This window comes from Petromyzon marinus, chromosome 18 (assembly GCF_048934315.1).
Source record: "Petromyzon marinus isolate PM22_M1 ecotype Great Lakes invasive population chromosome 18, UKy_Petmar_22M1.pri1.0, whole genome shotgun sequence".
NCBI lineage: Eukaryota > Metazoa > Chordata > Hyperoartia > Petromyzontiformes > Petromyzontidae > Petromyzon > Petromyzon marinus.
Genome location: NC_133684.1, coordinates 2,031,078 through 2,058,023, shown reverse-complemented (window position 1 = coordinate 2,058,023; position 26,946 = coordinate 2,031,078). Strand labels below are relative to the sequence as shown.

The 26,946-nt window shown below is 46.4% G+C and overlaps 1 protein-coding gene across 7 annotated transcripts in view; it reads right to left on the bottom strand.

The window, feature by feature from the left end:
• Positions 1-26,946, bottom strand: part of BLTP1 (bridge-like lipid transfer protein family member 1) — a 144,842-nt gene that overhangs the window by 17,074 nt on the left and 100,822 nt on the right. For 4 of the 7 annotated variants that reach the window (XM_032956462.2, XM_032956465.2, XM_032956463.2 and 1 more), the window contains exons 65-84: positions 26,551-26,638; positions 26,036-26,095; positions 23,702-24,096; positions 22,968-23,216; positions 21,930-22,092; positions 20,977-21,139; positions 20,019-20,180; positions 18,939-19,084; positions 17,455-17,737; positions 16,187-16,402; positions 15,363-15,545; positions 14,547-14,687; positions 14,125-14,391; positions 13,514-13,703; positions 12,077-12,234; positions 10,977-11,178; positions 9,870-10,087; positions 8,958-9,212; positions 7,444-7,641; positions 4,756-4,950 (exon numbers count right to left, since the gene is read on the bottom strand). In XM_032956462.2, the coding sequence (XP_032812353.2) occupies positions 4,756-4,950; positions 7,444-7,641; positions 8,958-9,212; positions 9,870-10,087; positions 10,977-11,178; positions 12,077-12,234; positions 13,514-13,703; positions 14,125-14,391; positions 14,547-14,687; positions 15,363-15,545; positions 16,187-16,402; positions 17,455-17,737; positions 18,939-19,084; positions 20,019-20,180; positions 20,977-21,139; positions 21,930-22,092; positions 22,968-23,216; positions 23,702-24,096; positions 26,036-26,095; positions 26,551-26,638 (3,932 nt within the window). Of the gene's footprint in view, positions 1-4,755; positions 4,951-7,443; positions 7,642-8,957; positions 9,213-9,869; positions 10,088-10,976; positions 11,179-12,076; positions 12,235-13,513; positions 13,707-14,124; positions 14,392-14,546; positions 14,688-15,362; positions 15,546-16,186; positions 16,403-17,454; positions 17,738-18,938; positions 19,085-20,018; positions 20,181-20,976; positions 21,140-21,929; positions 22,093-22,967; positions 23,217-23,701; positions 24,097-26,035; positions 26,096-26,550; positions 26,639-26,946 lie in introns of all 7 variants that reach the window. The other 3 variants (XM_076067780.1, XM_032956464.2, XM_032956466.2) reach the window with 3 other exon arrangements.

Here is a 26,946-nt window from a genome sequence, read left to right as displayed (position 1 = left end):
CTTTTCTTTTTCTTCTGCAATACCGCAGACATCTTCAGAATTCCAAATGTACAACATTAAATAAACATGTTTCTGTTATTTCCTATTTAGGTAAAACCCAGCATGCATTCCATTAACTAAAAATGTGTGGGCTAGGTGAGATAATGCTCAGTCAAAACTGACTTGATTCCTTGGGGGATCTGCTCTGACCCAAATGCTGTGACAAAATTAGGATATTTTTATGCTCCTGTGATAAGGCACAGAAAGCTAATATCCCATGCAATCTAAAAATATATATTTTCTTTAGTTTTTAAACTCTGGCATGTGCACGAATCTCCGTTCTGTCCTAGCTGTCTCATACCTTGTGAATCTTAATAGAATCCCGTCTGTTTTCTCTTGGGTGCTTTTGTTTGGCTCACTTAGCCTAAGCTATTTACAATGAATCATAATGAGGTTTAATGTTAGCAGTGTTGGAGAAGTAAGATTAAGCAAACACAACTGGATGCAGCGGGGTGTGCTTTAACACGTGGTGTGTTGGTGTTGATCGTGTAAACGCTGTGCCTGCAGTTGCAAGATGGGGCCCAATGCTCAACAAGAAACCCAACTGTGCCGATCAACACAACATTCTAGCAGAACGTATTTTATTTCCCAACCCCACATTCCCCAAAAAATTACATTTTTTCTCTACTATTCACCGGAACAATTGTGTACGAAATGGAAAAAACGGCCGAGCATGAATACGTGGCCTACTCCACAATGCTGCCCCTTTTACAAAGCGATTCGGAAAAAACACGGAGACGTACATTTGGCCGAGGAAACGGAGTGATGATGTTTTCTGCCCCATCTCCTTGCGTGAACAGACTGAGCAAAGTCATGAAATGAAACTTTTCCATCCTCTATGCTTTCCTTGCTGCCAATGCGATGAAAAACTATAATTTGGTCATTACTCAACATTAAGAGGATTATAGTTTAGTGCCTAAATAGAACACAGCTTTGCAACAATAATCCACTTTCAATCTGAAAATCTTAATAATGAACTCTGTCTCTCTCTCTAATGATATTATTGTGAAATACACATTGTAGAAAAGCACTTCATGTCACTGTGATTTACATCACACTCTGAGTATTTTCCCATAATAGCACGCACTCATTTGGTAACGTTGCTTGTTAATTTGAGTTACAGAAGCCTGCTTGTACGCTCACTATTAAATCCACAATACGCTAAACTTGAGAGCATGCTCGTTTGCAGATCGTGGTTTTAATTTTAAAAAGAACGGCTTTGCCTGGACAAAAATCACGTAAAGTTAAGTAAAAAAATTCAAGGAAACCACGTGGGACCGTTCACAGTTTTATTTCGTGTTTTTTTATGATTTTGGAATTACCATATACCTTACTATTTAAATGGAAATTATTAAGTCATCCTGCCTCTTTTTTGCCGAGGAAAACACTTTTTTACGTTCCAGCCCCAACTTAAGAAGTGAATCAATGAAGTTGCCTGCCTGCCTGCCCTCGATGCATCTACATCAAGCATTGTCTCACTTTACGGTGCCCAGAGGAGCTTTTAATTGTTCCTCATACCATGCCCTTTCTTGGCCCAGCAGACAATATTGTATAAGACCAATCATCGTTCATACTCGAAGCACCACCCTGCAGCGGTTTGGCCCACCGGAATCTTTCCCAGCTGAGTAAAGAAAGGGACCGGGTGCTGCTGCAATGAGCATTCAAAACACTCTTTAGTTGTGTTAATGGATAATTGGCAGTAAAACTGTCACGAAATGGCGTACTAATGTCAGGGTCAAGGATAAGAGGTCATTACGACCGTAACGGCTGATGTTACCAACATCTCAATTGTTTCATCCCCTGCGTTAGATCCTACAGTTGTTGCAATGTCTACATCCAATCACCAAGGTCTGTTAAGACAGTGCAGTGTACAACCATCTGGCCCGAGGTCTTCTGCTATATATTTATGCATGCAGGACACTATATCAAGGAGAAAATTATTCTCTCACCTATGTTAGTGATGTTTCAAAAACATTTTCCCACGGTATGATACTATTGCTCATGTGCAACAATATCTACCCCAGATTGTGCTGCGAGATGCCAGACAAACGTGTCACGTGATAAATGAGAACAGTACCGTTGCACAACTACACATTAGAAGAGCAGTGAGTTGCTAATTTGTGTTTATGCCCTCAGGCTGGAAAGTACAGCGAAATGTATTACACATTTTGAAGCTCCAAATATGGCAACAACTTCATAAGTGCAAATGTTTACAAATGGGTGGAACGGCTGTAATCAGGACATAAGCACGGTCGGTCAGTCATTGCTTTAACTCGACCCAAACTTGCTCATGATGAGGGGTTGATTTTAGATGACAGGTGAGTAGGAATTAAGTATATATCACTGGGTATGGTGACAAGTGTGGGAACAGTTCATTTAATAACCCGTGACGAGATTCATTTGGGGAAAGCATGTGCCCGCTCAGTGGCAAAAAATATAACGGAAGACCAACATGTGAATAGAATTTGTGCTCGTTGTGCCTTATCAGCAAAATTCCTCCGTGAAGACAAAGCATCTCTGGCTTGCATCGTCACTGCTGATGAACGTTGTGTTCATCACTAGGAGCTCGACAGTGAGTGCCAAGAGCACCGAAAGGAAACACCCAGCTTTCTCCAGTAAAGAAACACAAATTCTAGAAGGGTAACGATGAAACATTTTGTTTTTGGGATATAGAGGGGAAAAGTTGCCTTTCAAAAATGATCAAAACACTGTCTCAAGTGCCTCACATATATATGACTTGTTGGGGAACAAAACAATAGCCTGGGATTTGTTGCAAATGCCATGTCAGCACGATAATAGACGCCCCCACACTCTTCAGGTGCCACACAATTGTTGGGAAAGCTCGGATGGAATGTTCTGGAACATCGGGTATAGAGCCCAGACGTAGCTCCTCCAGACTCTCATCTGTTTACAGTCTAACCGCTGAAAGGAGCTCTGCGTATATGGTGGTTCAACAGTGACAGTACCGTGAAGGCAGTAGTTCAGTTATGGCTTAAGGACAAACCAAGACCTTCATGCTGCTGGCATTAGAGAGCACGTGGGCCAGTGGAAGAGGTGTATTTTAATATAAGGTGACTATATGGATACATATTCTTGGTTCTTTCGGCAAAGTAACGTAGAAGGGAAACAATAAAATAATAAAAATATAAAACAATAAAATGATCACGACGTTTCGACTGCAACACAAGCAATCATCATCAGGTGTGAAAACCACAATGACCTCTACTGCTGTAACTTCTTCTAATGCGAAACGAATTCTTTCCAGAATTAGCTTAGCTCTTATCTCAGAAAAAATTAGACTTATACGCACCGAACTAGATCAGTTAGACAAGACACTCTACAAATCACACTTATTATTGACGGCAACAATGTCCACATCGGATTGGGAACATGTAGACAATATGACTGCCTCTTCAGTTGCCACTGTCGACCAAATGTAAGGATAACCTGATTTCCAAATTTAACCTCCTCTCAAACAAAAGACCGGACCCACACACCAAAAAGCTAGACGTTAACAAAGTCGTAAATAATCGCAGTAACAGTTCTATATCCGATGGTCTGAAATCCGTTTTAGCTAAAGGGCTAAACTTTGCAGTCACACCTAAACACATACCAGTTAATGATATCATTGCCCAAGTAGACGTGGCTCTCAAGGGCCTGGGTCACATCGCTGCAGACATAGCAAGATCTGAAATCGCTGCAACCCTTAAAAACGCTAAGATGCCAGCTAGCAACCTCAGCAAAGATGAGCGTTTTGAATTATATAAATTAGAAAAGAGGGATGACATTGTCATCCTCTCAGCCGTCAAGGGCAATGCCACTGTCATCATGGATAAAATAGAATATCACAACAAAATTCAAGAATTACTCAACGATGGCAGCTATACAAAAATAAAAAGAGATCCCACCAACAGCCTCGTCATACAAACCAACAAAATCAATTCTGATTCAACCGCATTAATTGATCAAACCAAACAGTTCTCGTTGAAACCTTCTGCTGCCAGGCCACCAAGATTATACGGCTTACCAAAAATACATAAAGTAGATACACTGCTTCGTCCCATAGTCTCTACTATCAACTCCCCCACCTACAAACTGGCTCATTTTCTGTCTGAAATCCTGCGGCCTTTCACTGGAAAAACCACCTCTGCGGTACAAAATTCTACTCACCTGGTATCAACAAGCAAGGGTATTTCCCTGTCCCCAGACGACCTGCTTGTCAGTTTTGATGTAGTTTCCTTATTCACCAAAGTTCCTGTACCTGACACCATATCAATCATTGAAGACTTGGTTCATCAAGGACTAAACACTGAGGTACCCCCTGGTAAGACACTGCTTAACCAATACATACTTCACTTGGAATGGAACCTTCTACAAACAAACTGAGGGCACCCCAATGGGCTCCCCCCTATCTCCGGTTGTAGCCAACATTTTCATGGAACAATTTGAGACTGACGCCATCCAGACTGCTACTCTGAGCCCAACCTTATGGAAGAGGTACGTGGATGACACTTTTGTCATCTGGCCACATGGCCGGCCTGCTCAAGACCAATTCTTCAACCACATCAATTCCATACACCCAGCCATCAGATTTACCATGGAAGTCGAAAAAGATGGCAAGCTACCTTTTTTGGATGTCCTAATAAAAAAGAGACCTGATGGTTCAATGAGCCACTCTGTCTACAGGAAAGCTTCCCGACAATCGCTCGAGCGCACCCTGGAGCGACGGTCTCTCCGACTCCTGCAGCTGGGCCGACTTGAAGAGTAGCTGCGTGCGCGGCAGAGCGAAGATGGTCTCCGTCTCGTGGTTGTAGCTGGGCGTGCCGCGCGGCCCGCCAGACAGGCTGGCACTGCGTTGTGCTGCGCCGCCCTCCGTCGCGTTCCCGTCCACGTTGCGCAGCAGGTTCAGCTCTACCGGGCGAGACGGGTGGGGGGGGGGGGCGACAGAATCGAGGCTCGCCAAGCTCTCCCCGGGAAAGCGGTGCGTGGAGTAGCCGAGACGGATTTGCGAAGTGGCATTATTCAAACTCTGAAGTATTCTGCCACTGCTGCATGTGTGGCGTGAGAAATCAGCCTAAGCAAATCACCGCCTGCAGATTCATCCAGCTTGGTGGCGTTGTTCATCCGTGGGTGAAGAGACATGCCCTGTACAAGTCCTTCTCTGGGCAGTCGGTTCCTTGTGTCTGCGGTCATCCTGGCGTCGTTTTGTGTGTTGGCTTCCATTTCTTTATATTTTTTGCAAAAAAGTGAAGTTTTAAACTTTAATTTTTTGTATTGCCTTACATGTTTATAATATAGCTCTGAAAATACCAACACAGTTTACAAGTAACAATCATATGTTTAAATTAGTAACATTAATTATGTAGCCCTTGCATCATAAACAAGGTTCCTCTTGTAAGAGACACTTGCCTCTCAGTGGGCTCTCATCTGAATCCTGCTGAGTGAGTAGCCTACCGATTGATTTAACTATAAACCCATCATTAACATGTCTCAAAAATGCTTAGGCTAATTAGAGTCAAATCCCTGTTGCCAAACATCAATTTTATGCCACCTACTTGGACCAACGACATGCATGAAAAAGCCACACTGATGATTGACAGGTTTTTTTTTAAATCAAACACTAATGGAATAGCTGGCAAGAATATGTATTTCAATCGCTTTACCAAATGATTTGCTTGTTACAGCTTTGCATTATCGCTGTGCATTCTATAAAAAAAAACACAGTGCAAAACTACATTACTGCCGAAGACATTTAGGGAATGGAGGGTCGACTGGCATAATTACCATAATAATAATACGCTTTTTAAAAATGTGTGTACCACATTAACAGGCATTACTGTTTTAGAAATTGGTCCCACCGCAGCACTCCTACAACTGGGGCAATTCAGAGTAATTTTTGCATTTTTCAGTATTCAAATTAAACATTTTTAATTGTTCATGATTTCTATCTGAATTAAAGGAGTTTAGACCACCCATCTGCTCTATAACCCTGAAGCAGGGCTGGCTATGAGAGAGGCGCCAATGCCCTGGGTAAAGCCACAAATTGGAGGCAAGAATGGCCAGCCCCTCCCTCACAAGTGGGCCCTCACTACCCTACTTTCTGTACTACGTTCAATCGGCCACTCATTGCCTTGCTGCATGTATGCAGAACCTCATTCGCACCGTATGCAGCCCACCGTGCTAATCGGAGGGGCTAATACGCTCCTCACGGCTATGAGGACACCAATCAGGCAGGATGTGATATCATGCGATTCACAATTGTTTTTTGGCTTAGGCCACGCAATGATATGGGCAAAATTGTGTTGTTAAAACCATCCCACCGCCAGACACAGCCAAGGAAATTAAATCATCACGTGAGCCGCAAAAGCGGCTCAACAAGCCGACTGAGTGTTTCAGTTCACCTGACAGCTGAAGGACAATCCACACAGCCAAATATACGAAACAGAAACACATATTGCGCAATCACTGAAGACGCACAGCACATGATATCTGTGCTTCATCATTCACCATCGACATTCGGCCTCATTTCCTGTCCAAGACAGGATGTTCGTGAAATCACTAACCATATTCCCCAAAAAATTGATAATAGCTTTGTGCATGATAAACCATGGGCCTGCTCGTAATAGTCTGGTGTTGCCTAATAGTAAAGATGCATACAACTTAATGAGATCAAGGTTTAAGTTTTGCAATCATTAATTACTCGGATTTATAGGATTAGAGATAACTAATCCACACCTGAGACCTTTTTAAAATGCAGTAATGAATACATAAATGATGCGTGCAAGTTAATTTTATACATGTGTCCAAAAGTAATTTAGCCAAGGAAATAGTTAAGCAAAGGGAAAAAAACCTTCCCAGGGGAAATTGTAATTAATATTTATAAAAAAAATTATGTGGGAAATGATTAATCACTGCCATTCCACTGTGAAACAAAGGAACTTCGTTTAAAATTAAGCTTAAAGCACCAGGGATGAAACCCAAACTCTCTTAACAATCTTAATTTATCATCCAGTTGAACAAAAATACAAATTTTACCCAATGCTTTCAGCTGTCTGTACATTTTTTATGTGTTATATAGACGCAGAACTGCGTTTTGGGTCTCCACGTATAAATCAAACGTGTTTTAGTCAATCGGCATATGCGCTCGCCAGACAAATATAATCCAGCAGCTTTTATTTAAGCAAACAAACTCAGGATCTCTGGGTCTCATCGGCGGTCAGGCTCATTAAATGCTATCGAGCTACCAGATGTTATTGGCAAGGGCACTATGGGGCTCTGTTATAGCTTAATTCACTAAACTAAAAAAAGCGCGCACACGCACACACGCGCACACACACACACACGCACAGAAACACCTGCCCCGATATTTTGCATTTTCTCCGGTAGTGGTTGAACGCAGCTCACCTTCGTTGCGCATCGCCGTCACGTAGTTGAACCACTCGTTGACCGTGGCGACGCCGTGCGGGGCGTTCTCGTGGCGACGGCGCGTCACCTTGGTGATGGTTGCCATGGGACTCTCCAGCGCCCCGCCCGTCACCATCATGTTGTTGCCGAGCACAAAGTCCAGGTTCTGGGCCATGTACATGAACTTCTCGGCTGAGTCTGTGCAAGACGGGACGCGGATGCGCGATTGAGACAAATGAACAGCGAAGGCGCCCCTTTAGTCGCAACGATACATTGGAGAAACGCTCTCAGTAAAGCAAGGCAAACCCAGGACCACTTTCAAATTCACCGAGTTTCACCAGCAGAAACGTCGCCTGTTAAACGAACGCGATTGGCTGGCTTGGTGTATTGGTAAGGGCCATCAGAAAACTTGGAGCCGTGCGGAACCTAGTGATGTTTAGCAGAGCACAGCAAAACTATACAAAATATTAATAGATTATTTAATGAATACTGCTATTAGCCAAGAGGGCGCATATCAATCTTGCACAATTATACGAAGGCGGTTTTGTTTTGAGCACCTCCCGCTGCCTACCGTGTAGAGAAATGATCGGCGTTGGCCTCATTTAAAGTTGATGCTGCAAATACTGCCCTGTGTGTTGCCCTTTACTGAGTCCACAAGAAACTTAAGTAAATAAGTATGATTTTGAAAAATACTGGCTGTAGGCAGAGTTCTCAAAACAAAATGTGCTGAGAATGGGTAAAATGAAAACTTCTTCTGGCACTTCCTCTCAAAATTCTTTATAAACAGTTAATAATGTTGGCTGAAATTTGATATAGTTCAAAAAGAAACATTTTAAAGCCATCGTAAACATTCAACATTTAATTTCATGACGTGCACTTTCAACATGAACCGCTCCATTGTCTGTAATTCCTGGAACATTTTCTAATTTCCAATCATTTTTTTACGACAAAAAAAACTACAGGGACCTCCCAGCCCAAACATAAACGGTGTAAGAACACAACCACACAGCCCAACCTCTGCGTGATGCCACACCGCAGATCACAATATGACTCGTCCTGGTTCTTTACTCGCGCTTCTCCACTTGGGAATTCCCTCCCATCACCGTCATTCTTTCAAAGTTCTTATAACCTTGCTCCGTTCAAGAAATGTATCAACTCTTATATATTGTACATTTAATGAAGGCCATTTTGCTGCTTGGCTCAGCAATGATATATATATTTTTCACAGAGTCAGAATATGTATTTATACTGGAGGAATCCGACGAGCTACAAAGCTCTTTTTCACAGATTTCCAGTCAGGGCAGCTTAGAACGCTACAACAACAAACAATACATAAACACGATAGGAGTGCAAAGTATAGGAAAGATAAAATAAATCACTTAAAAAAGTACAAAAATAAAACTGAACAATTTTGATCTTACCAGGTAAGGCCCACTGGGCTATTAGCTTCTTTTTCAGAAGCGACCTGGCCCCAAACGGTAGCCCAACGAAGTGACTGCTCATTTGCAACGCACCCTCCTGGTGAATCTCCTGCGCTTCGGTGCAGAAGAAGATGTTCGGGCCCTCGAGGTGGAAGAGGGCCCAGGATTTGGCGCGGAAGTTGACCCCGTGGAAGCAGGCGAGCGTCATGTGGTCACCGTGCAGGCCCATGCTGCCCCCGAGCAGCACGGCGCTGTCGGGCAGCGGGCGCGGGAAGATGGACAGCTGGCAGCCGCACACCGTGCGGAGCACGCTCGGCCAGTGGCGGTGCAGCACCGTGTCGAGGAGGCCTGCGGGGAAGCAGCGAGACGAGGGAGGGGGCGGCACGTTGAGAGGCGCGACGGGGAGCGCCGGCAGGATGGAGGGAGGGGGCCGAGGGGCCGAGGGGTGGGTGAGGAGGGTAACGACGACAACCGAGGTTTTGAGAAAATAAAGAAATTCGGGGGAAAAGGGCAGGAAAGAGGAGGGTGAAGAGGCTACGGAGGGAGGAAGAAGGAGTTAAGGTGGCAGATGGAGAGGGAGTTAGTGGAACAGAAAAATAATGTTCCAAAGCGAGAGAGAATGGAAAGAGAGATAATTTAAAGCGGTATTGCATGATATGTTCATGAAGTAATGCAGAGTAAAGGCATTTCACTTTGTTCCAAATTATATGTTAAGTAACGTCACATATTTATGAAAAAAAAGTAGATTTATGCATCAAAAGGAATTGCATCTTTACTTGGCAGAGCTTTGTTTATCATCTAGTTTCACAGGAAACACTCATAATGAGTACGTACATACATTTGTTTGGAGCCAAGCCACGCGAATCATGACGAGGATGCCGAAAATGCAGTTGATGAAGATGATGACGATGCCAACTGGCGATGACGACGGTAATGGTGGTGACAATGAGGATTCGTGACAATGACGACGGCAGAGGCGGCGATCGTTTTCGGGCGGTGACTGACTCTCTTCGTCCGTGGCCTTCTCTTGCGCAGCAGGAGCGACTTTGTGCGGGCCGTAGAGTACGGGACCCCACGTGGAGAGGGCGCGCTTGCTGGTGTCGAACTGCTGCGTGAAGAACTCCTGCAGCTTCACGCCGATGCGAACGAGGTCCGGCGTAGTGGAGCGTGAAATCATCACCTGGAAGACGCTCCACGACAGGTCTCCGTGCACAAAGACCTTCCTACGGCGCGCGAGCACAGTCAGGACACATCGTAATCGCCAGGTCGGCACCACCGTCGCTGTACTTCGGTACAGTTCTCTGGCTGATGGCAGATGTCTTGGCCCAAAGCCTTCTTGATCCAGTACAAAATAATCAACATTATAATCTTAATGTGTTGTCATCGGTCATCAGACGTCAGTATCACCAAACCAGTCCCAACCAGTTGAGGTGGTTCGGACACCTTGTAAGGATGCCCCCCGAAAGACTCCCCCTGGAACTCTACCGGGTACGTCCAACTGGGCGAAGACCCCGGGGTCAACTTAGGACACGCTGGCGGGACTATGTCGCTCGGCTGGCCTGGGAATTCCCCAGGAAGAGCTGGAGGCTGTCTCCAGGGAAAGGGAGGTCTGGACCGCCACTACTCAACACGTTGCTGCCGCGACCCTCACCAGGACAAGTGGATCGAGAAACGAACAAACGAACTTCAAACTGTGTTGAGACTCAATACAATCGCCATTGTCATCAATATTCATTCACGCAATAAAATATGCCTCATTATACTGGTTACATTCACTGCCAGTGCAACTGTGTCCGGAGAGACCAATTATGGGCAACATTAATCAGAGAGAAGCAACTGTATTGGGTGGGTACAATAATTACACCACAGACCTCTGAACAAATATGAATGTCACCGTTAACAGCGGCACACAATGTATGAGGAACCTCGAGGCAACTCGCCCGGTGCATGTGACATCTACACGTAACCCTAACGCGTTATGTGCTGTGTGCTGTGAGCGGTCAGCGGAGGGGCGGCAGCCTCTGTAACGATGCTCCGCAGAGGTGGGGGGAGCGGGAGAGGGGAGACATGGGGACAGGCAGGTGAACGTGGGGGACGAGGGCAGCCGCTCACGTCTTATCGGTGAACGTCGAGTCGCTGAGGCCGACGGTGTGGTTGGGGTTTGCCTTCCACTCGTCGTGCAGCTCCAGGTCGGCGTTGCTGAAGATGCCCATCAGGATGCTGGAACCCATGTAGTCGACCCGCGCCTCCGTGGAGCCCAGCGACGTCTGCACGCGGTGCCGTGGCTCCTTGGTGGGGTGCTCCGAGATGAAGGCTGTGAACAGGAGATGACGCACGATGCGGGGCAACTCGCACAGAGCGGGGCGACTCGCACGTGGGGCCGTGTAAGCCCTGGCTGCGTTCGCAGCCGTGGGCGTCAGGAGAAGCTGGCGACCCGCATTTGTTGTGGCTCTGGATCGTGTCGCTGCTACGTAAAATTATTTCCCAGTGCAATTTAACTAGTTGAACACTGGCTTTGATCCTATGTGCTTGTCAGAATATATCACACACGTTGTTTATTGTTGCTTTACTTTGCTCTAAGGCCACCGCGCATGATAATATAATGTATAGCCCTTTGCCAAATCCATTGCTGTCCTGCTGTTTGATCATACTTCCCCATGCTGGTGAGTGCGGGTTGGTGAAAGGGGATCCCCCCGGGACCCGTTCAGGCATTACACGCCATTGATATTGGCTAGGGCCAGAAATGTAGCGGAGGTCAGTGGGTTCGTGGTGCAGTGTATTAACCTTTGCAAATCCACTGAGGGGGTAATGCGATTGCTTTGTTTACCCAGAACAAAATTCAGACTTTTGAAATGTTTGGCAAATTCCTTCCTTGAGAATGTTTTCTGTGCAAGCATAAATTACAATACCCAGAGAAATCCCACATATATAAAGGGAAACTCTCAAAACTTTGCAGACAGCCAGTTGACAACCTACTTGATGTACCACACCCTAGGACAGCCACATCGTTTCACTACAAATGTGCATCTCACGCACCTTACTCCATCTCTGTGTGGTCCACCAACTTTGCCCCCAAGTTGCTGTCTTAAAGGTGTGCACTCTACCCACCGTTGCCGACTTATGAACGGCACTGACCCGTTGTCAGCTGATTAACCAGGAATGCTTAGACCCGCCGCCGGTAGACCAATCGGTGTTAGTGTGGCAGCACCCACCGACCATCTCCAGCGTGTTGACCCTGACTGTGCCTCCGACGACGCCGCCCTTGGAGTCGAGCTGCGAGCTGCCGAGCCCCAGGGTCATTTTGATGTCTCTATCCATGTTGCTGCCCACGGACACGCGGCCCTGCGTCTTCACGCCCTTCGTGTTCCACCTGCGCGAGACGTGGGGCGGCCCCGGAAACACCCCCAAACCTTCTCAGCCAACGCCGACTGCCAGGGGGTGTTTTTGTCGAGCGCTGCAAAAACTTGTGATTCTGTTAACGAGCGCCCGGCTGCTGATGCACTAACGAATGCGGCTAGCTGTAAACATCTCAAAATTAAAGGCTGTTCCAGTAAGCATTATGGGCGTAATATATATACGCACTGGTACGAATCGTGAATTACTTTTTATTTGTTCATCTGGGAAAGGCTCACCGATTATTTCGTGAACGAAATAAGGGGCCCACCCTGAAGAAACCCCACACATGCAAATAAAAAAAAACATTAAAAAACTCCAAACGGATAGGTTTTCAACCTCCTTGGTGTATTGTCTCATACAGGCCCCCAGATGATTGTCGCTACAAGTAGGTGTCTCAGATACGACCTCCGTGCGATTCACAAATGACTCCTGCGACTTAGCTGGATCATCCACCATCACGACCTCACGTAAACGAGCAGCAGAATAATGAGGAATCAAGAGTGCCCGGAGGCACTCCGGGGGGGGATAACTCTCAATACAATACAGAGATGATCTCTCAGCAACACAACAAATGCTTTCCACCCCCATGTTAAATTGGGTGTTGCATATTTTAAATTTAGAGAACATGAATATTAAAGGAACCACAGCGTGTAGTTTGCTTTGATCCAATTGTACAATGCGCTTCCGAGGTGCCCTCTCGATAGTCTACATCTCACCTAAATGATGAGGAGCATAAACCATCAAGTAAACTTCGGTCATCCTCGCAGCATCTTTTGGCTGGCCATCGAACAAAGACCGCCATTGCATCACACGCTGTCACATGCGCTTCTGCAGCCAGGCCATCTGGAACGTTCTTCCTTCCAAATTTAGGAAGCCACTGGAGCTATGCACTTCTAAATCTAGATTGAAAACTCATTTCATTAGAACTGCTTTTTGTGTTTAGTTTGGTGCCCTTCCCCCGCTCCTCCTATTAGCACGGTTGGCTATGTACGGTGCGAAAGACGTTCAACATACATAAACTATGGTGAACCGTGTTACGTAAACCAGAGGGTTAACCCATCACCAGTGCCACTTCCTCTGAGCATTGTATCACATAACTGTACTCACGCTTGTGCTGCAGTCCCCAAAAGATATTTCGTAAAACAGTGCTAAATCGAAGAGGCCTCACCCTCTGCGTGTTAAGCTCTGAATGCTACAGAAGCAACGAGGTCACTGGGCATTGGGTCCCGAGCGGGCGAGGGCAGTGGCCTCACGTGGTGTTTCCCATGACGTTGCTCATGTTCATCTGCACGTTGAGCTGAGCGAGGTTGACGGCGAACAGCACCAGCGTCTCCCAGGGGGCGCTCTGTTGCGCCGCCGCCGCCGCCGCTGCCGCCTTGCTCTTGCTCCCGTCGGGGCTCTTGGCAGTGGCTGGAGTGGACGTTTTGGCGTGGGAGCCTGAATCTGCTTTCAGAGGCAACAGGGAGACAAGTATTTTATGTTTTTCATTTGACTGCTTTCATTTCATTCATTCATTCATTTACAGCTCTCTGTAAATCCAAAAGGTGTTGTGATAAATCAAGGTCAGCCTCTGTGGAGGAGGGTCGTAAAAGATGCTTGCCGAGCAGTTGGGAGGCAACTGCACTCCAGTAAAAGAGGAAGGTGGAGGAGCAATGCTCAGAAAAAAAACAAGCAGAGAGCCGGGTGGCTCAAAATAAAGCAATGCAGTGCATCTGCTAATCATTTAAATTATTTAACCCATAACATCTGGGCCTGTCCCATGACCTCCCGCCAGCGAGCCTTTTGCACCGCAAGTAAGGTCACCGTCACCTCGTGGCGAATGGCGGTTGTTCATGTTTTTGTTGCTTGCTGTGTGCGTGCGTGCCTGTGCGAGTCATCGACGGACCGGCGCGGCTGGCCGAGGACTCGGACGCGCTGCGCAGACGCGTGTGCGTGGGCGACTTGACTCCGAGCGGCGACCCCGAGGGCGGCACGCTGTACACGCTGGGCGACGGTGGCACATACGGGAACCCCGAGGGCGAGCCCTGGCCCGACTGCGTGTCCCACGTGCGCAGGTAGGCCTTTCGCGCAGACTCCGGGGAGAGGTGGGAGGGCACGCCGTCGGCAGACTCCGGGGTACCCGCCACCGACGCTGCGAGCACGGGAACCCACCGTACGTTGTTATCGGCGCGTTCTGATGCCGTTAAACTTTTACCCAGCGTACGTGGTCAACCGATGACATGCCCAACAAAAGGAGGAATATATGAAGGAAATGGAGAACTTATGATCAATCGTGGGAGCCCTTACTTGGCATGTTAGCGATGGTCTGGTCGCCCAGGAAGAGTCTGCGGGCGATGCTACGACGATACCACGCCTTGGGGAAGTCCAGAATCTCGCTCAGACGCCGCATGTCGTACTTGAATGACGCGGAGCCGATATCGCATACGGCTGAAAACATATATGCATGGAGAATCAAAGAAACAGCCAAGCAGCCACGTGCAACGGTTTGGGACACTTTTCCCACTCCACTTCAGATTATCAATGAGTTGCTTAAGTTGTTGGAGCCTTTGGCGTTAACATTGACTCATTAAAAATCATAAAGATGGTGTGATAAGACTCTGGGCAACATGCCGCGACCCACCAGTTTTTGAATACACTACGAGCTGTGAAGGTATTACTTTTCTTCATTTTATTAAAGTGATTTATACTTCCATTATTATTTTTATTATCACACATGGTCATATCTTGACGGAAAACCACATGCGCTGGCTTACTGTTCAGCGTGTTGAAATCGCTTCCCACCTGCAGTGTGTTTATTGTGCCATTACGCGCCACCATTACGCGCCACCATTACATTACCTCAAAGCAGATTCTTGTCTGTTTTGCTGTTAGGCAATATGAACATTTTAGATCGTGACTATTTTTTTACACCGCATGCTCATGATATATGAATTTCCACATTTTACAACTCGTGGCCATAAGCATCCGTTTGACATAAATCATACATCTTTGAAATGAATAAGCTAGGGATACATTATATATATGATCCAAATTAAAACACAAGTACCTCTTTGTTGTAAAAACTAATAAATATAAACAAATGAGGAATAATCTGAGAGTTACCCGAGATGTTGATCAGCGTGGTCTCCATCTTGTTCCCGGTCTTCCCGGAAGAAGAAGGGGTCTCGTAGGTGAGCACAGCTCCTGTCTTGCGCATGCGCGATAGACTGACCTTCACAAACTCCAGGTTGATGCTCAGCGAGTCCTTGCGACCCGTGGCAGAGGAGGGCTCCTCTGCCGTAAGCCCTGCCATGGAGGACGAAAACCAGCCACCCCATCAATCAGCAACCACTCACACGGAGCGTTGCCAAACACGATCAGCAAGGGCAAACACCTGCTACGAAATGCAGAACACCCACGGGCGACTAATGAGTCAACATAAGCATGGCACCTCTGTGGAAATCGCGAGGTCCAATCGGCACTCAACACTTGTTCCAGACCTTGATGTGGAGCCAGTGAATTGGTGATGAGCGCAAATTACCCGCCACGGTTTACACATTACTCATTTAATTACCGATACCAATTATTTAAATGCGAGTTAAGATTTAATATGCTTTTCAAGCAAAACCTGGACAATTTATTCACTTGGAGCCAATGTTCCTACATATATTTTTTTGTATATAACTCTAACATATATTTTAGACCATGGCTGATGATGGATTTTCAGCACAACACCAGCTGACTTTTCGCTACTCTTGCAATAGATAAATACCACAGGATTCTCTCTTCTCCACTTCAATGCGGTAGACACAATCGTTCATTCGTCTAGATACCAATTCGGTCAGCCACATGAGCTCTAGAAAGCAATCCGGCTGTGAGCGCCGAGCGCCGAGCGCCGAGCCGCCTTGGGCCCTGCGCAAAAACGGTGCCGAGTTTTAACGCGGCACCTGGCACGTTGCTCGTGGCCATCGCCGCGACGCCGGACTTCTGCTTGCCACCGTACGGGTGGAAGACGTAGAAGGAGAAGTCGGACATGATGGCCGTGAAGCTGAGGCCGCTGCAGTTGCCGGGCAAGGCGCTCATGCTGCTGGCACCGCCGTCAGACTGGTTGCTGAGGTGCCGCGTGCGCGGCGTGTGCGACCCCGGCACGCCGGAGCCGGTGCCTGCAATGGACGGTAACGAAGATAAGCGACAAATCCCGCGTCGTTTGGGTATCGTCGGATCACGTTCATCGACGCGTTGGTGCCTGTTTGTGTAAATTCACAAAGCCTATGAACACGTTGGTCTAAAAAGGCATTAGTGCAGTCTCCTGTGTGTTAAAGAGATTATGGTGCACAAACACAATTAACAAAATACTCAACACAATTGTGTTCTCTCACTTATGTTAAGTTACATTCATTCGAGATATTAATTAGAACACACCGCGTTATTGTTTATATGAGCCTCCCTTGACAGTGAGACTCCTGGTCTCAGTGGACTCTAATGCGGTGATGAATAATGGTCATCTATCTATAACTACCACCAATTAGCTTCTAAATGCTTGGTCTGAAGATGCATTCAACATCGTTGCAATTAGAAAACCATGCTTTGTATCTTAATAGCTATGTATCTCGACAATATTATAGGCATTAGCCATTCTGCAATGCAGATCGTCACAGTTAATATCTCTGAAAAAACAGCCATTACCTGCAATGAGCACTGTTGGCAAAAAACGGAATTGATTTAAAGTCACGAGGACAATCACACGCTCCTTATAACAATGTAATATCTATGGGATCAGGAGATAGTGGATATAATTTAGAGTCTCGTGTGTGATGTAGATACAGATTTTAATTTGGCAGGTAAGAACCGGCCCTTCAGTGATTTGATGAATAGTCATCATTTGTGGTCACGCTTCAATTCAAGAATCCATTCTTTTCAATCTCATTTGCATTTCTTCTCATTTGTTCCACCTTGTGTGTACAGTTTTGTTCACAAATTTACAAACACGAAACATAATATAATTGGCATACATACAACTGACTGTTACGCGCAAGATTGAATGCACGCATCACGAGTGTACGAAATCGATGACAAACGATGAGCTGATGCACTATAGTACGCCAAAGATTAAAATGCTCCATGCCCCCAACTCACTCGTGTGTATGCGTATATGCCAGCAGTCGGCATGCAATAGAAACACACACACGCACGCACGCACGTACAACCTACGCACCTTGCAGCCCGGCTGCCTTGCTTGCGGCCGTGCGTAGCACCATCTGGGCCAGGGAAGAGCCAGTGCTCTCAGCAGATGACCCCAGGCCACTGGCACCACCACTAACACTACCACCACCACTAACACCACCAACACCACCACCACCGCCGCCGCCACCGCCGCACGCAGCGCCAGAGGCCTCTGGATCGACCCGATTGGAGGAGAAGACGAGGTCGAGGGAGGGCAGCTTGAGGAGGCACTCCACCCGTGACACGGGCAGGCAGCTGAAGCGGATCTGTGATGGCTGTGCGTGGGGAAAAAAAAACAAGCCACGAGGAGGTGATGTCATTGGGGCATGACGTGGGGCGATGGCACTGAATGTAGGAAAAATTCGATCAAAGCCATCGATCACCTTTCATTTAGCCAGGTGGGAAAAAAGAAGAGGTGGCTTGGTGGCTCAGGAGTAAGTTTACACTTTTAAAACTATACTTTTTTTTTACCAGGTAATGCACACTGAGATATATAGCTCTTTTTCAGAAGAGCCCTAGCCACAAATGATAACTCAACAAAGTGGCTTACTGAGGAAGAAATATATAGCAAAGGCCAAATACTTTAAAAGCACATTTCTAAACAATGCTGAGCCGACACCGCTGAGACACTGATTTGGAAATTGGGTTCTCAGGCATAACGTCTCGATAGTTTTCATGCAGTCACTGACGACCGCACAATTTATTTTTGCTTAATTTGGCTCAAATCCAACTCTGAGAATTAAAAGAGTTATTTTCATTTAAATGTCTCTGTTGCAGGATTTAAAAAGTGGACGTTTTATCGACTAGAGTGGACAACACCAAAATAACTCGTAGTGATTTCAGTTCTCATTCTGCAGGCCATTCTTTTTAACCTGACGCACTTCTCCGTGATAGTTACAAATGGGCCATTTGTCTCACGACAAGACACAGAGTAGCGCAATTGGAATTTGCAAAAATAAAAAATGAAAAGCATTCTCTCGACTCGAGTGACCTCAGCAAGACAGACTTCTCAAGTGGTTCATTCAAACATTCAAAATACCATCAACAACTTCATACACTGCAATAAAAACAGCATTACCTTAATTGGGATGCATATGCGGAGTCTTTTTTTCATAATGATAAAATAATGATTGTTGTAGATTTCAATTTACATCAATTATACATGTGATGTACAGAGAAAATTTAACTTTGAAAATGTGATGAATTTAAGCTTGTGGATGAAACCCCCTCCGCTTCAGAAAATTCAACGTCAATTCTTGGGGTCAACCACAAATAGATAATATGAAACAAGAATAGTGAAAAAAAATGGTTTATTTACATGTCTTTATTAATTCACTTGACCCACCCATACTGACATCTGTGGAAAAAAAGAGCTTCGGATTCCTCCCGCAGTCTAAATAAAGATTTTGATTGCGTTTGATGAAGGCCTTCCCACACCGCGTGAGTGACGCACGCGCGCGCTGGTAGAGGACTCACTTGCATGCGGACGTACACAACGACATCAACAGGGAAAGAGGAGTACGAGGAGGTGGAGGATGACACCAGTGAGGTGGTCGACTCTTCCAGGGGCTCCACCGTCACATCAAAGTGGCCCACCTCCTCCTCCTGAGGCTGCAGCACAGCTGACCGGGACAAGCGTGGGTGGATAATCAAAATAAGATGTCGGTACATAATAGTCACTTACCATTCAAGATCGGCACATTTTAGCGCATCGTTTCGTGATAAGACACACTGAACTGTGGTCACGAGAATCGGTTATGTGTTTTCATATACGCTGTCTGCATGTTATGATAAGGGGAGAAATTTTCATCTGGATCTCTATCGCAAAATAAAAACATCATATCAAAGGAATTGGGCTGATTTTTTGGATGAAGATATTCCAGATTGCACTCATGAAAATTTAAACAATGTCATTTCTAGCATGAAAAAGGGAAAGCTTATGGACCAGATGGAATAATGGTGGACATCAGCAAACCATTTGCTGGTACAATACAGTAGTTGCAGACATATCTACTAACGTTAACACAAAAATTAATACTTTAATCACAGAATGATGCCTCAATCATTACACAATTCAGAAATGGTGATAAACCTGACTTTAAGGAGTTCCAGTCTCATTAGCCTCCAATCGCTTGTACATGCATATAAATTATTCACAAAGATGACTGCGAAGAGAATAATGGATCACATAACAATATCAAATAATAATCTACATTCATACAGAGCTGTCATTCCAAACATTCTGAGGCGCTTAAATCAAGAATATTAATCAGATTCTGGACTAATGAATACTATTATGGCCTTTGAAGCCCATGGGTTAGGGTTAGGGAACACATAGTAATCCAATCTCTGCATTGCAATTTCATGAACAAAGGCGCAAAATGCACATTTAGTTAAGAGTCACACAATATTCACCAGAAGGCAATAAAACAAAGGGATACGTGCCGATGGATAAACCAATAAAATTGACCATCCAAAATAAACCGCCTCCCACGCCGGTGTTGTGACAGAGAGGGCATGGTACAGCGTGCACAGCGTGCGAGCAGTGGCAGCTACCAGAAGGCTGGTGGTCTATGGGTGTGATGGGAATGAGCTCCAGCGCCTTCTCCAAGAAGTCCAGCAGGCACGGGCTGATGACCATCTCCTCCGGCAGAGACTGCAGGGCCACCCACGCGAACAGCTTGGCCGTCTTTATGCCACCGCCAACCTTGGCCTTGCCTGCGTGGGGGACGCGCACGCAGCACCCCCGGACGTTGGCCCGCCGCTGGTTATTAACAGGCGGCGGAACGTTCACAGAACCGTTGGAGGCCCAGCTTATGATGAATGAAGCGTTGCCGTTCAGAACGATCAATTTTGCTGTTGCAGTTAAAACTTTGGGAAGTTGAACCACCTGTGCTAGTTCAAAGACAAGGACATAGTTACAATGGCTGCAAGGTGTCTAGTAAATTGATGTATGGTTAAGTAGGTTTCCTGAATATTATCCCCTCGTGTGAGGGTTTTCTCCAGATACCTAAGACATGCACGCCTGAGCAAAATAGGGTATTTGGAACTTGTGAAGCAGAACCTTCCTGAACGAGTCTTGAGACCCAGTGCAGCTTTTGAAAAAACAATGAACATTACACCATTATTTACATTTCCAGGCAACGTGAACAGATTCCAATTCTCCATACGTAGCTTTGTAATAAGCAAACGTAGTAACGCATGCATCATTTTGGAGCACGGCGCTGCAGGACCCCGCAGTATTCATAGATGACGTTTGTCTGTGACGCCAATTATACCCACCAGCACTTGCTTCACAGACCATGCTCTGCTGATGAGCCTAATAAAGTCGAAACCAATTCAAGCTTCGCCTGCTTAAATGCTGTTCAAAGGATGGTTGAGGAGCTCCATTCGCTGATGGTTCAATACGTAATTTTTCTGTATTATATTATGGTCAAAGAGTTCCAAGTCTATGTCAGGTAGGTGACTCCAGTGTATGTAATGCCGACTGTGACATGGGTATCTCAGGACTGACCTGCCGTGGGTGGCGGTGGTGCCTGGGGCAGGCCTTTGCCCACTTGGTAATTGAAGTCTTTCATGGCTGACAGCTTGGACTCCTTGGACTGCGAGCGGCTGAGTGAAGAACCACGAGAAATGTTGGGAGATTCCAGCTTCACCGTCTTGGAGTTGTAGTGAACCTGTGTGGATTTATGGAGAAATAAATGGTCCTTTGTGGGTTTATAATGACCCCCCCCCTCCCCTTCACAATTCAGTGAATTGTCATGATTTGTCATCACAATTCATTGACAACAGCATTGGTTTGCATTCTATTTTGAATGTTTTGTCTTATTTGTCTGTCTCATTTGTTACATGATCTTCAAGGCAAGTTATTTATGAATGGCATATAATCAGTGCTCACAAGCACAATATGATACATGTTTCATGAGTGTAAGAATATATTTTTAATCAATTCATTTCTATACATCTAAACTGTGTTTACTATTCTTTAAAATACGGACGCATCCTCGAATGCTAATTTAGGTTGTCGATAATTTACACAATAAATACGTTTTTATATAAAAAAGAAATATGTTAAACATGATGATTCACAAAAATGCAATATTCTCATGGAGCTAAATTACATCAGAAAAACAACTGACATCTCGCAATATCTTCTGGATATGTCAAAGAGCGTTTACCAGGGGTACCTAACCAACATATGCGATCATAAGGAACAAAGTAGACGTTTGTGTTAGATCTAATAATTTGATGAGATGCAGCACAATCACACATCAAGGATATACAATGCACAAAACATTATCGGGCAGATCAAATATGCGATAAACAAAACCTACATTCATATGTCCAGTACAAAAAATATTATTCTGGACAAACGAGCATCACACAAACAGAGACGCGAAGACAGCCCTGACAATGTAGCGTACGGCTGAACGAGAAGACAAAGAGATGGATAAAGCAGATGGATACCTTGACTTCTACTCCAGGAATGTAGAAGACGGTGGTCTCCAGGTCAATGCCCTTGGTCTGCAAGGTGGATGGCACCTTCTTGTAGCCGAGGATCCCACTGCCGAGCCCGGAGGCGCACCGCTTGCCCGTGGGCGACTCCTGTCCCGCTCGCCCGCCCTTCTCCCTGCACCGGATGGGGGAGGGGGACGATCGGTACCGCGCAACACGCACGCAACGTTGGTGCGGAACGCTCCCAAGGCCTGCACCTTGAGCGCCAAACGAAGCACACCGTCAAGTGCATTGGCTTACTGAAGCGGTGGTGTGGGTTATTCAATGTGAAGCGATGGCGCATGCGGACAATGATGACATTGAGGGTTACAATTTACAACAGAGCTGATGAGGAGTTGTAATATGCCCGTTTTAGGGTGCAATGATAATGAAGATTGTTAGAAATGTGATATTAATGTGGATGAATGACCAAATTGTAATGTTATAGACAACAAACATCAATATTCACCATCATGAAGATGATTTTGCAATGCCGATTCACAACAAAAACGATGCACGGAAGAAATCATTGATTCATTAATTCATAAACATTGATGATTACAGAAACAACGTGTACCCGAATCGTGTAAGAAATAATGATTTCCGCGAACCAGAGAGAGAATAAATACGGATGATGCAAATGAGACAGAATACAAACAAGACGTTGCAAATGCAAAAAATTAAATCAATGACTTAAGTCAGTGGCGAAGCATGGTTGGAATTGGCCCTGGTGTAAGACATGAAATAGGGTCGCCTACTGAAATTTCACCCCCTCTTCGTAGCCCAGTACCTAGGCCCCTCCAGCCTACCAAGAGGCAGCGACGCCACTTTGTCTCATTGACTCATGGCCCCAAATCGTGACACTTCATCGAACGCAAAGAGACGGCGGCGTGACTCCCAATCGCAACACCACGGCTAAAGCTATATAAAAAATAAATATATAATTTTGAACAAAAGCACGACCACGACGAGGAGGAACAGTGATGCGACGAGGACGGCGGCCGCTCTCACCGTTTTAACGACGACTCGTCGGCGTCGGCCGGCTGCGACGCGATGCTGGGGTGCAGCACGCACTTCCCGCTGTCGATCTCCACGCGCACGTCCAGCTTGAAGTCGATGTTGCGCTCTGCGGCAGCCGCGGCAGCCGCGGCAGCCGCGGCCGCAGCGCTCACCGCCGGGGGCACGCGCTCGCTGCTGCCCACGGGGCGCGGGCTCCGCAGGCCTCGCCGCCGCCGCCGCCGCCGCTGATCCGACCCCCGCCTGCGACGCCGCCGCGCAGGGTGGCGGTCAGGAACGCTCGGGCCCCGTACGCCCATCACGGCATCGCGACGCTCACTCCAGCTTTGTCATAAATCCGTCGTTAATTGGGCATGACTGCCAGATGTTTACAGCATCTATGGATAGTGGGATACTATATCAAAAGCCATGCACCATTTGATGTTGTTCACCATACCACTTATCTATTCATTTCAACGGTATTATTTTAAAAATTGGAAAATGGGGGAGAAGCAACAAACTGCTATTGAAGCAGACAACACTTGCCACATTAAACACCAACTTGACCCTAAGGCCTAACAATCTAGGCAATGTCAGTCCTTGTCCTATCCAAACACGAACCCTAGCCCCCCACCTCTGGTGCTCTGCCCTGGCTCCCTTTTCACTCTCCGGTCACGTTTCACTTCCGGGGTTCGGCAGCGCCCAACACCTCTCGATCAACAGGGAGAAATCACGGCGTTCGTCCGTACCGCGCCTTGCGCTGCCTCTGCTCCTCAACTTCCTCGTCCTCCTTCTCCGTGTCGTCCGTGTAAGTGGAGTCGCTCTCCTCGGCGGGCCCGTCCGGCACGTCCTCGTTGTCGTCGTCGGCGTCGTCGGCGTCGGCGGCGTCGTCGGCGGCGGCGGCGGGGGCGGCGGCGGCGGGGAAAGTGCGGCCGGGGCCGGGCGGCAGCGGCGGCGGTAGCTGGCGGGGGGGCATGGCGGATGGCCGCGATGGCAGGGAATCAGAGGTGGCTCCGCGGGACTGCAAGTACGGACTCGGCGTGGGGCTGGCAAACACGGAGCTCGGGCCGTCGCTCATCGGACTGAGGCGCAGCGCGTCATCGCCGACCACGGACAGCAGGTCCGCCTCCGTCTCCTCCGGAAACTGCGCGTCCGGTCACACGCACACACAAACGAATCAACAGCGCGTCTTGCGTAGTACCGCGCGCGCGTGTGGCTCCCGGAGCACCCCGTAGTTTGCACTGCGAGGCAATGCGTCCTACTGGCTGTATGTGACCCAGTTGGCAGAGGGCAGTGCAGGAAAAGCCATTTTTGGACTCGACTAAGCTCCCGCCTTCACCGACCCGCAATGACCAGAATGGTGAAGTATAGTCAAATGTTCCCCACAGCTCGCACGGCGTGGAGAGACCCTCATCCGGTAGTGGATTACCAAAAGGGCTATATATTATTGTAGTAAATAAAATACATAGACTATCATATTCAGTGGGGGAACAGTGGCGCAATAGTTAGGTCACTGTGCTGTGAAGCCAGCAATCTGAGTTCGATTCCTGGCCATAGCTAACATTGGAATAATATCTGAACTGGCCCTGGTCACATCCCCCCCTTCATCAATCCACACGGACCAGCATGGGTGAAGTATGGTTAAAGAACCCCCAAGATCGACATGGTGTTGCATAGGCCGGTATCCAGCAGTGGTTTGACAAACTACATTCTGAAATGTTTTTATGTTTCCAGATGACTTGTTAGACAGGTCAGCGTGCAGCAATACATTTCAGAGTAAGCATAATTGGAAAATTGATTTAAAAAATCATAGGACAGAAATTATTGCAATGGAAAAGGCACCAAGTTCCAAATCCCTGTGGATGTTGAGTGTGTGATGTATAATTGAACGTCACGCTGTAGCTTGCTGGCGATTCACACCATGTACCAAAGAGCAGCACAACCATGGATAATTAGCAATTGTACTCATTAACTCGCCAAAACAGAGTTGCAAACGTCACCGCTTGCAATGGACATCACCGCTAAACTTGCCTTACAAGGCCAGCACACAAGCCATGTAGTTCAAATACATCCACACCTTTTAGTTCCACAAAGCACAATTACAGAATGCACAGATCACCAGCAATAACCGAGGCAAACCACGCCACCAACGCATTAAGATTTCTGCCTTCAGACAAACAGCAACGTAGCAGCACAGATGGAAAGGTACGCTCAGAACAAAATGACACCTCCAAAGCATTGGACACGCAAACATGATTTTTAAAAAGATGCATTCACGGCTCGTGATCCATGCACAGGCCGTGGAATAAATTAAAAGTTAGGCAAAGCCATCAGAGCACTCTGTTTCGGGATAGAGATTCAGACGAGGCACTCAGGACGTGGCCAAAGCAGCGAATCGATCAGCGAGAGGGCTTTCCTGGGGGCATGAGGACGTAACCGGCAGCCACTGGGGCCAAATCCACATCCTCTATTCCAGGAGTTTAAGCAAATAAATTCCTGTATCCAGTGGTTGCCCGTACAACCATCAACTGTAGGTACAATAGCAATCCTGTTCAAGTATGGGCCACACATGTGGATTCTTAACACAGCTGAGCTGTCGCTTTACACAGTAAAAATGCAGGGATCGTAGAGAATCACTAAATAACCGTAAATGTGGGTTTTCTGCAGAACTGCGCAGAGATTACTCTCAAATTCAAAGACAAAAATAGAATTATAAGCATCACAAGCATATAAATTGGAAATTATTGGCATGATGTAATTTGATGATTATTTCATGTTGCCGATTTTTTTTTTACTCTGAAATGACTGTACTTGTGACCGATGCTATTTTTTGCAAAGAGTATAAATGGTATGCGTTTGGGCTATGTTGATATCCGGCTGAAAGAAAAAAGACACCCAAACACACGTCAGCGCAAGCACATGTTCTATGATAGTCAGAAAAAATACATTTCACGTAAGATTTCACCGCTCGCTTGTGAACGAAACGGGTTGGACTGGTCGCTCACAGAATGAACTGCGCAAGCGGAAGACAGGTTAGTAAGTGGCTTGACACAAAGATTTGTTTTGTACGTCGCCGATGCTACCTTGAAGTACAGGTTGTCTCGAGCTGAATATCTTTCCTCGGGCACATAACCCAGCACAGACTTCACGCGCACATGGGGCGGGAGGGGACGAAGGCACCACTCTTGTTAGCGGTGCAACTCAGCACAAGCAACAGAGGGCAAATGAAGAAAAACAAGTCCGTAAAAATCATGCAAACGCATAGATTATGCATCATTACCATGGGCTAAATCAACCACGGGCAGAATTATCACTTGTGATCCAATGACAGGCAACGTGCAATGCATCATGGTACACAAGTCCAAGTAAAATATGCATTGCAACCAGCTTTAACGAGCACAGTAGCACCAGCCAAGGCTGACAACAGAGTCAAAGGCAGATGTAGCCAGCACAAAAAATTGAATAAACATCGTCGTTCCAAGAAACGCACACTCAATCCGTTACAGGCAATAGATTTAATGGAACCAATGTCAGTGTGTGTATGTCCTCTTTTACACTAAATCCCTCTGATTAGGAGGCTTAGCACTGGGCGTCTCACCGGCTTGTGGATGTCAAAAGTCACTCTGGGCATGGGAGTTGTGGCCTCGTAAATTCGGATCTCCGGCAAATCATCTCCATCGATGTGACTGCCCCGGGGAACAAAAAACAAAAAGTAGAAACACAAAAAATATAAATAAAATGAACGATAAAATAACAGAAGGCAGCTAAAAAATGTCATCCTCGTGTTAGTGCCGCTTCATGGAACCCGTGACATTTTGCTTATAGAGATTCAATGGTTGGATAACCTCTAGTCACGAGCAGGTTAGCGCGCACTGAGACCAGATAAGCAACACGTGGGATTAAAAAGGGTAGAGTAAAATAGCTCATTCCAATTTAACAAAAAACTAGAAAACAGCTATTTAAAAATTCATTAAACTATTCAGAATACATATTT